Source organism: Aythya marila (assembly GCF_965140915.1).
Source record: "Aythya marila genome assembly, contig: HAP1_HAP1_SCAFFOLD_1166, whole genome shotgun sequence".
In the NCBI taxonomy this organism is placed as follows: domain Eukaryota; kingdom Metazoa; phylum Chordata; class Aves; order Anseriformes; family Anatidae; genus Aythya; species Aythya marila.
Window position 1 is genome coordinate 1,781 of NW_028137635.1, and position 10,894 is coordinate 12,674.

At 64.0% G+C, this 10,894-nt stretch overlaps 1 protein-coding gene across 1 annotated transcript; it reads right to left on the reverse strand.

Annotated features, from left to right (window-relative positions):
- Positions 1-632: 632 nt before the first annotated feature.
- Positions 633-10,427, reverse strand: LOC309890672 (filamin-C-like). Its single transcript, XM_082785101.1, has 8 exons — positions 10,094-10,427; positions 8,909-9,046; positions 7,830-7,945; positions 7,600-7,729; positions 5,587-5,763; positions 3,547-3,765; positions 2,331-2,546; positions 633-864 (listed from the first exon to the last, which is right to left on the reverse strand). The coding sequence occupies exons 1-8, from the start codon at positions 10,410-10,412 to the stop codon at positions 677-679; spliced, it is 1,503 nt and encodes a 500-aa protein (XP_082641227.1). The 5' UTR covers positions 10,413-10,427; the 3' UTR covers positions 633-676.
- Between the last annotated feature and the right edge of the window lie 467 nt (positions 10,428-10,894).

Sequence of the window (10,894 nt, forward strand, 5' to 3'; positions counted from 1 at the left end):
CCACGACCCCCCCATGACCCCCTTGACCCCAAGACCCCCCTGACCCTATGACCCCCTTGACCCCAGGACCCCCCCCAACCCTTCCTTGACCCCAGAACCCCCCCAAATAACCACATGTCCTCCCTGGGGGCTGTCAGCACCCCCATAATCCCTGACCCCCTTGACCCCAAGTCCCCCCACTCCCCCTCCACTCCCCCCCCACGACCCCCTTGACCCCCAGGACCCCCCCCAAATAACCACACATCCCCCCAGAGGGGTGTCAGCACCCCCATAACCCTTGACCCCAAGTCCCCCCATGACTCCCCTAACCCTTCCTTGACCCCAGAACCCCCCCCAAATAACCAGACGGCCCCCCAGGGGCTGTCAGCACCCCCATAACCCCTGACCCCCTTGACCCCAGGACCCCCCTGACCCCACAACTCCCTTGACCCCAAGTCCCCCCACTCCCCCTCCACTCCCCCCCCAGGACCCCCTTGACCCCAGACCCCCCCCAAATAACCACACGTCCCCCTGGGGGCTGCCAGCACCCCCATAACCCACAACCCCCTTGACCCCAAGTCCCCCCACTCCCCCCCTAACCCTCCCTTGACCCCAGAACCCCCCCCCCAAATAACCACACATCCACCCGGGGGGTGTTTTGCTGCCTGCGCTTTATTTGTGCGCTTTCGGGGGCCGCTCAGGGCACGGAGACGCGGAAGGGGCTGCCGGGGACGTTGTCGTCGCCCCAGCGCAGGATGAGCAGGTAGTCGCCCTTCTCCTTCACCGTGTAGGTGACGTTGTAGACGCGGCTGCCCACGTGCTTCACGTACACCTCCTCGCACGGCGTCTTGGGGCCGTGCACCCCCACCATCAGCATGTTGCTGCCTGGAGAGATCGGGGAGGGGGGGGGCAGCGGGATCAGGCGGGAGGAGCACGGTGGATCACCGGCGCCGCCAGATCCCTTCCACCAGATCCCAACACCACCACCAGATCCCATCCACCAGATCCCCAACACCACCAGATCCCCTCCACCCGATCCCCACTGCCACCGCCAGATCCCCAACACACCACCAGATCCCATCAGCATCAGCACCAGATCCCACCACCACTGCCACCACCAGATCCCCTCCACCAGATCCCACCAGCACCACCAGATCCCCTCCACCAGATCCCAACACCACCACCAGATCCCCTCCACCAGATCCCCTTGCCACCAGATCCCACCAGCACCACCAGATCCCATCCACCAGATCCCCAACAACAACACCAGATCCCCAGCACCACCACCGGATCCCTCCACAACCACCAGATCCCATCCACCAGATCCCCCCCACCAGATCCCAACACCACCACCAGATCCCATCAGCATCATCACCAGATCCCCACCACCACCGCCAGATCCCCTCCACCAGATCCCAACACCAACACCAGATCCCCACCAGCACCACCAGATCCCCAACACCACCACCAGATCCCCACCACCACCACCAGATCCCCCCATCACCAGATCCCAACACCACCACCAGATCCCCACCACACCACCAGATCCCATCAGCATCCGCACCAGATCCCACCACCACTGCCACCACCAGATCCCAACACCAACACCAGATCCCACCAGCACCACCAGATCCCATCCACCAGATCCCCAGCAACAACGCCAGATCCCCAGCACCACCACCAGATCCCCCCCACCATCACCAGATCCCATCAGCATCAGCACCAGATCCCGCCGCCGCTGCCACCGCCAGATCCCCTCCACCAGATCCCCTCCACCAGATCCCCCTGCCACCAGATCCCACCAGCACCACCAGATCCCCTCCACCAGATCCCTCCATCACTACCAGACCCCCTCCACCAGATCCCCAACAACAACACCAGATCCCCAGCACCACCTCCGGATCCCTCCACCACCACCAGATCCCCTCCACCAGATCCCAACACCATCACCAGATCCCATCTGCCAGACCCCCCCCACCAGATCCCAACACCGCCACCAGATCCCATCAGCATCACCAGATCCCCACCACCACCGCCAGATCCCCTCCACCAGATCCCAACACCAACACCAGATCCCACCAGCACCAGACTTCTCCAGTCCCCACACCAGATCCCTCCAGATCCCCCCCAATCCTCAAACCAGGTCCTCCCAGATCCCCCCCAATGCCCATGACTGATCCCACAGGATCCCCCCCAACCCCCACCCCAGATCCCCCCCGCATCCCCCCCAATCCCCACTCCAACCCCTCCCCGATCCCTCCCCGACCCCCCCACCCCCCTAGGACCCCCAGATCCCCCCAGATCCCCCCCAGATCCCCCGGGATCCCCCCCAGATCCCCCTCCCCACTCACCGGCCTTGCTGCAGTCGACGGAGAAGTGATTTTTCTGCCCCACGTAGGCCGTGGCCAGCCCCGGGCCCCGCGCCACCACCTTGCTGGCGTCCGACGAGAATTTGGGGAGGGTCCCGAAGGCGGGGGGGCCCCGCGCCCCCCCCCCGCCCCGCGTCACCGTCTCCACCAGCACCGTGGACGTCTCGTGGAGGCTGTGGCCCCCCGACAGCCGTGGGCCTTGATGGGGGGGGGGGGGGGGAAGATGGGGAAAGGGGGGGGGTCACCGCGGTGTCCCCCCCGCTGCGCACCAGGGACCCCCCCCCCGTCATGTCCCTTTGGGGACCCCCCCACTGTCACAGCCGCTTGGGGACCCCCACCCATCACTTTGGGGACCCCCCGGTCATATCCCTGTGGCCCCCCCCAATGAGGTCACCCTGAGGATGCCCCCGTCATGACACCCTGGGGACCCCCCCCACCATGTCACCCTTGGGACACCCCCATTATATCACCCTGGGCACCCCTTGTCCCCCACCCTGGGGACACCCCCACTGTGTCACCCCAAAAACCCCCTGTCCCACGATCTTGGGGGCACCCCCACCACATCACCCTAGGGACCCCCTGTCCCCCTTTGTGCCACCCTGGTCACCCCACTGAGGACCCATCCCCACTCCATCCCCATCCCAATCCCAACCCCAATCCCAATCCCATCCCCATCCCATCCTATCCCCATCCCATCCCCATCCCAATCCCAACCCCAATACCAATCCCAGTCTCAATCCCATCCCCATCCCATCCCCATCCCCATCCCAATTCCAATCCCAATCCCAATCTCAATCCCAATCCCAATCCCAATCCCATCCCCATCCCATCCCAATCCCAATCCCACCCCATCCCATCCCATATCCCCATCCCATCCCCATCCCATCCCATCCCCATCCCAATCCCAATCCCAATCCCATCCCCATCCCATCCCCAATCCCATCCCCATCCCATCCCCACCCCAATCCCATCCTATCCCAATCCCAATCCCATCCCATCCCCATCCCAATCCCATCCCCATCCCCATCCCATCCCCATCCCATCCCATCCCAATCCCAAATCCAATCCCAATCCCAATCCCATCCCCATCCCACCCCAATCCCAATCCCACCCCAATCCCAATCCCAATCCCATCCCATCCCCATCCCCCTCCCAACCCCAACCCCAATCCCAATCCCATCCCACCCCGTCCCCGTACCGGTGACCTTGGCCTTGAAGGGGCTGCCGACGATGTGGTGGGGGCCGCCGTACTTGATGGAGATGAGGTAGTTGCCGGGGGCCATGGGGGTGTAGGTGACGCGGTGGCCCTCGGCGCACTCCACGCAGTCCAGCTTCACCTTGGAGGGGCCGTCGATGGTGACCGAGAGCGCGCCCGCCCCCGCGTTGGCCGTCTTCACCAGGAACTCCGAGCACACCCCTGCACGCCCGCGTGTCACACGCCGGCACCGGCGCGCGGCCCCGCGGCCGCCACCACCCCGTGCCCTGGCCCTATTGTCACCACCCCGTGCCCTGGTCCTGTTGTCACCACCCCGTGCCCTGGTCCTGTTGTCACCATCCTATTGCCACGTCCCTGTTGTCACCATCCTACTGCCATGGCCATATACCCATTGCCATGACTCCATGCCATGGCCGTGTCCCTACTGTCACCATTCTACTGCCATGGCCATGGTCCTATTGTCACCATCCTACTACCATGGCCATATCCCCACTACCATGACCCCATGCCATGGCCACGTCCCTATTGCCACCACCCTGTGCCATGGCCGTGGCCCTATTGCCACCTTCCTAATGCCACAGCCATGGCCCTATTGTCACCCATCCTATTCCCATGGCCATGTCCCCATTGCCATGACCCCATGCCATGGCCCTATCCTACTGCTATGGCCACCTCCCTGTTGTCACCATCCTCCTACCATGGCCATATACCCATTGCCATCACCCCATGCCATGGCCATGTCCCCATTGTTACCATCCCATGCCCTGGCCCTGTTGCCACCATCCTACTACCATGGCCATATCGCTACTGCTGCTACCCCATGCCATGGCCGTGTCCCTATTGTCACCATCCTACTGCCATGGCCATGTCCCCATTGTCACCATCCTACTGCCATGGCCATGTCCCTACTGCTGCTACCCCATGCCACGGCCCTATTGTCACCATCCTGTGCCATGGCCATGTCCCTATTGTCACCATCCTACTACCATGGCCATATCCCCATTGCCATGACCCCGTGCAGTGGCTGTGTCCCTATTGTCACCATCCTATTCCCATGGCCATGTCCCTACTGCTGCTACTCCATGCCATGTCCTTATTGCCACCACCCCATGCCATGGCCATGTCCCTGTTGACACCATCCTAATACCATGGCCATGTCCCCATTGCCATCACCCCGTGCCATGGCTACATCTCTATTGTCACCATCCTGCTGCCATGGCCGTACTGCTGCTATCCCATGCCATGGCCCTATTGCCATGACCCCACACCATGGCCATGTCCCTTTTGCCACCATCCTACTGCCATGGCCATGGCCCTATTGCCACCACCCTGTGCCATGTCCGTGTCCCCATTGTCACCATCCTAATGCCACGGCCATGACCCCATTGCCATGACCCCACGCCATGGCCATGTCCCTTTTGCCACCATCCTACTGCCATGGCCATGGCCCTATTGCCACCACCCCGTGCCATGTCCGTGTCCCCATTGTCACCATCCTAATGCCACGGCCATGACCCCATTGCCATGACCCCATGCCATGGCCATGTCCCTTTTGCCACCATCCTACTGCCATGGCCATGTTCCCATTGCCACCACCCCATGCCATGGCCATGTCCCTATTGTCACCATCCTAATGCCATGGCCATGTTCCCATTACCCCCACCCCATGCCATGGCCATGTCCCCACCGCCACCACCCCAAAGACATGGCCACGTCCCCATTACCCCCACCCTATAGACATGGCCACATCCCCATTGTCCCCACCCTGTGCCATGGCCACATCCCCATCGCCCCCACCCTATAGCCATGGCCACGTCCCCATCACCCCCACCCCATCCCATATCCACATCCCTGCTTCCCCCACCCCACCCCACATCCCCCACATCCCACCCCCACTTCCCCCACCCCACACCCACATCCACGCCCACACCCCCCCGACCGCTCCCGCGCCCCCCGCTCCCCCTTGCGCCCCGAACCCCGCGGTGTCCCCGGGGTGTCCCCGGGGTGTCCCCGCGCCGTCACCTGTGATGCCCCCCTCCAGGCCGGGCCCGTAGGCGGTGACGAGCCCGGGGTCCCCCGCCTGGCTCTGCTCGCCCACGCGGATGTTGAAGGGGCTGCCGGGCACGTGGCGCCCGTTGAAGCGCAGGTCGATGGAGTGCACCCCGTTCTCCCGCGGCAGGAACCCGATGGAGTACTTGTCTGGGGTGGGGGACACGCCGCCAGGTCACCCCCTGTCACCCCGTGTCACCCCCGTGTCACCCTGTGTCCCCACATCCACCCTACGTGGCCCCATAGCCCCGGGAACGCGTGGCGCTGCGCCCTGATCCCGGTTCCCATCATCGCCACGTCTCCAAATCCCCTAAAAGTCCCAATGTCCCCATGTCCCTGTCACCCTGTCCCCCATGTCCCTGCGCCCTCAGGTTCCTCCAGGTCCCTGCAGATCTGTGTCCCCCACATCTCCGTGTCCCCTGTGTCCCCACACCCCCAAATCCCACACCCCCATATCCCCACGTCCCCATGTCCCTGCATCCCAATCTCTCCATGTCCCCATGTCCCACAGATCCCCACATGTCCTCCGTGTCCCCATGTCCCCACGTCCTACACATCCCCGCACCCCCATGTCCTCCGTGTCTCCATCTCTCTGTCCCCTGCGTCCCCATATCCCCATACCCCATGTCCCTACATCCCCATGTCCTCAAATCCCCACACCCCATGTCCCCCCAACCTGGATCCGTGTCCCCATATCCCCGTGTCCCCACACCCTGTGTCCCTGTGTCCCCACACCCTGTATCCCCACACCCCTACATCCCCACAACCTGTGTCCCCATGTCCCCACATCTCCCCATCTGTGTCCCCGTGTCCCCCCACCTGTGTCTCTGTGACCCCACACCCCGTGTCCCCATACCCCATGTCCCTACATCCCTACACCCCTACGTCCCTGTGTCCCCATCCCCACGTCCCCCCAACCATGTCCCCACATCCCCATGTCTCCATGTCCCTACAACCCCACACCCCATGTCTCCCTATCCATGTCCCCGTGTCCCCACACCCCGTGTCCCCACACCCCATGTCCCTGTGTCCCCACACCCCATGTCCTCGTGTCCCCAAACCTTGTGTCCCCATCCCCATGTCCCCACGTCCCCCCACCCATGTCCCCACCTCCCCATGTCTCCACATCCCCACACCCCCTATCCCCATATCCCCACGTGTCCCCCCCACATCCCCACACCCCCCCACCCCCCCCCACTCCCCCCCACCCCCCCCAGTGTCCCCATATCCCCATGTCCCTGTGTCCCCCCCATGTCCCCATGTCCCCACACCCCATATCCCCATATCCCTGCACCCCCACCTCTCCATGTCTCCACGTCCCCACACCCCATATCCCCATATCCCCACGTGTCCCCCCCATATCCCCACACCCCCCCACCCCCCCCATATCCCCACACCCCCCCCAGTGTCCCCAGTGTCCCCATGTCCCCGCGTCCCCTACATCCCCCCACCCATATCCCCAAACCCCTTGTCCCCACCTCCCCACCTCCCCATGTCTCCATGTCCCCGCACCCCGTATCCCCATATCCCCACGTGTCCCCCCCATATCCCCACACCCCCCCACCCCCCCCATATCCCCCACACCCCCCCCAGTGTCCCCATATCCCCGTGTCCCCACGTGTCCCCCCCATGTCCCCATGTCCCCACACCCCATATCCCCATATCCCTGCACCCCCACCTCCCCATGTCTCCACGTCCCCCCATCCCCGCACCCCATATCCCCACGTGTCCCCCCCATATCCCCACACCCCCCCACCCCCCCCATACCCCCACACCCCCCCCATGTCCCCAGTGTCCCCAGTGTCCCCGCGTCCCCTACATCCCCCCACCCACATTCCCAAACCCCTTGTCCCCACCTCCCCACCTCCCCATGTCTCCACGTCCCCACCTCCCCACACCCCATATCCCCACGTGTCCCCCCCACATCCCCACGCCCCCCCCCCCCCTCCCAGTGCCCCCAGTGTCCCCAGTGTCCCCAGTGCCCACCGCCGTCCAGCTCGGACACGTAGCACTCCTCCACCACGCCGGCCGGGGTGTGCACCTTGGCGTCGATGACGCCGCGCGCCCCGTTCAGCTGCACCGCGAAGGACGCCGGCTGGTTCACCGTCACCGTCTCCTTTGGGGAGGGGGGACACAGCGTTGGCACGGCCATGGGGGGGTGGGAGGATGATGATGATGATGGTGGGATGGGAATTGGGGGGGGTCCCGGGGGGTACCTGCAGGCTGGTGACCGTCAGGCGCCGCGCGTCGTCCGAGTGCGAGGCCACCGGCACCACGAAGGGGCTGTCGGGGATGTGCTCCTCGTTGAACTTGATGGACACCTCGTAGTCACCTGGGGGGGGGGAAAAAGGGGGCAAGGGGGGGTCACAACGGGGTGCCCGGGTATGGGGTAGGGGGTGGGGGGCACCCTTGGGTGGGGGTATCCGTGGGTGGGAGCATTGCTGCATCGGGACTTTATATAGGGGCGCCCTTTAATGGGGACGCACCTTGCCTGGGGATATCCTTGCACCAGGAGGACTTGTGCACACTTGGGTGGGGGCACCTTTGGGTGGGGGCACCTTTGGGTGGGGGCACCTTTGGGTGGGGATATCTCTGGATGGGGACATCTCTGCATGGGGACTTTAGATGGGGACCCCCTTGCCTGGGGACCCCCTTGCATGGGGAAGATTTGTGCACAGGGACAGCCTTGCACAAGGATACCCTTGGGTGGGGGCACCCTTGGGTGGGGGCACCCTTGGGTGGGGGCATCGCTGCATGGGGACTTTATATAGGGACACCCTTTAATGGGGATGCACTTTGCCCGAGGACCCCCTTGCATGGGGACCCCCCCTCACCTGGGGACAGCCTTGCACAGGGAGCCCCTTGGGTGGGGGCACCCTTGGGTGGGGGCACCCTTGGGTGGGGATACCTCTGCATGGGGACACGGGGACATGCACGGGGACCCCCTTGCCTGGGGACCCCCTTTCCTGGGGTCCTACTTTCCCAAGGACCCCCTTGGGTGGGGGCACCCTTGGGTGCTGGGGCCACGGGGCCACCCTTCCCAGGACCACCCTTACACAGGGACCCCCCCCCATTATGGGCACCCCCCCGACCCCAGCGCCTTTCCCTTTGCCCCAGCCGTGAGCTCCAGGGCCAGGGGGGGACGGATTTAGGATTTGGGATTTGGGATTTGGGATTTGGGATTTAGGATTTGGGATTTGGGATTTGGGATTTAGGATTTGGGATTTAGGATTTGGGATTTGGGATTTGGGATTTGGGATTTGGGGGGGGGGTCTCTCCAGCCCCCCAGACCCACCGGGCTCCTGCACCACGTAGGAGACCCCGCAGGAGCCGTCCTTGCGGTCCTCGAAGGAGATCTCGGCCTTGCTGGGCCCCTCCACGGCGATGGAGAGCCCCCCGGCCCCCGCCTCGCGCGTCCAGATGCTGAATTCGGCTGGGGGGGGGGCACAAGGGGAGAAGCTTGGGGGGGGGCGTCCGTGTGCCCCCCGCCCGCTGCGCCCCCTGCCCTGCAGCCACGGACCCCCCGCTGCACCCCCATTGCACCCCCATCCCCAATACACCCCAATTTCCCCCCCATCCCATTATACCCCCACCCCATTGCCTCCCCATCCTATTTCAGCCCTATCCCACTGCCCCCCCATTTTCTCCCCATCCTCTTATACCCCCATCCCACTGTCCCCCAGTCCCATTACACCCCCATCCCATTGCCCCCCCACCCCATTAAAGCTCCATCTCCATTGCCCCCCCATCCCATTGCCCCCATCCCATTACACCCCCATCCCATTACACCCCAATTTCACCCTCATCCCATTAAACCCCCGTTATGCCCCATCCCATTACACCCCCATCCCATTGCCCCCCCATTAAAGCCCCATCCCCAATTGCCCCCCCACCCCATTACATCCCCATCCTATTGCCCCCCCACCCCATTGCCCCCCATCCCATTACACCCCAATTTCGCCCCCATCCCATTGCCCTCCCCATTGCCCCCCCATCCCATCACACCCCCATCCCATTACACCCCCATCCCATTGCCCCCCCATCCCATTACAGCCTCATCCCCATTGCCCCCCCCATCCCATTACACCTCAATTTCGCCCCCATCCCATTACACCCCCATTACACCCCCACCCCATTGCCCCCCCCATTGAAGCCCCATCCCATTCCCCCCCCATCCCATTACACCCCAATTTCCTTCCCACCCCACTGCCCCCCCATCCCATTGCCCCATCCCATTACACCCCCATCACCCCCCAATTTCCCCCCCACCCCATTACACCCCCATCACACCCCCATCCCATCACCCCCCCACCCCATTACACCCCCACCCCATTACACCCCCACTCCATTGCCCCCCCCATCCCATTACACCCCAATTTCCCCCCCCATTACACCCCCATCCCATTGCCCCCCATCCAATTTCCCCCCACCCCCCCCCACCCCCCCCCCATCACCCCCCCCTCCCCCCCCCTCCATTCACCTGGCACCCCGGCCACTCCACGCTCCAAGCCGGTGCCCCCGGCTCGCACCTTGTGCGCCCCCCCCTCGCCCAAGGGCCCCACGGTGAACTGGAAGGGGCTGCCGGGGACGTGCTGCCCCCGGTACTTGACGTTGACGGTGTGGGGGCCCATCTCCTGGGGCACGAAGCGCACGCTGTACGTGCTGTCCCCCCCCTCCAGCACCTCGGCGTCGAACAGCTTCCCCGAGGGGCTCAGCACCTGCGCCGTCAGCTCCTGGGGGGCCGCCTCGCCTGTGGGGACAGGGCCGGGTGAGAAAAAATGGGGGGGGGGGTCCTGCATGGGGGTTGGGGAGGGATGCTCGCAACACAAAATGCTTGCAGATCCTTTGCAAGGGGGCTGCGCGCACCCCAAAGAGTGTGCACTCATTTGCAAGGGGGTTGCGTGCACCCCAAAAAGTTTGCATCCATTTGTAAGGGGGCTGAGTGCACCCCAAAAAGCTTGCAGCCCTTTGCAAGGGGGTTTCATGCACCCCAAATAACCTGCAACCCTTTGTAAGGGGGCTGTGCGCACCCCAAAGAACCTGCAACCCTTTGTAAGGGGGTTGCGTGCATCCAAAAAAGCTTGCATCCATTTTTAAGGGGGCTGTGTGCTCCCCAAAAAGTTTGCACCCCTTTGCAAAGGGGCTGCGTGCATCCAAAAAAGCTTGCATCCATTTGTAAGGGGGCTGCGTGCACCCCAAAGAGCCTGTGCCCATTTACAAGGGGTTTGTATGCACCCCAAAGAGCCTGCAACCCTTTGTAAGGGGGCTGCATGCACCCCAA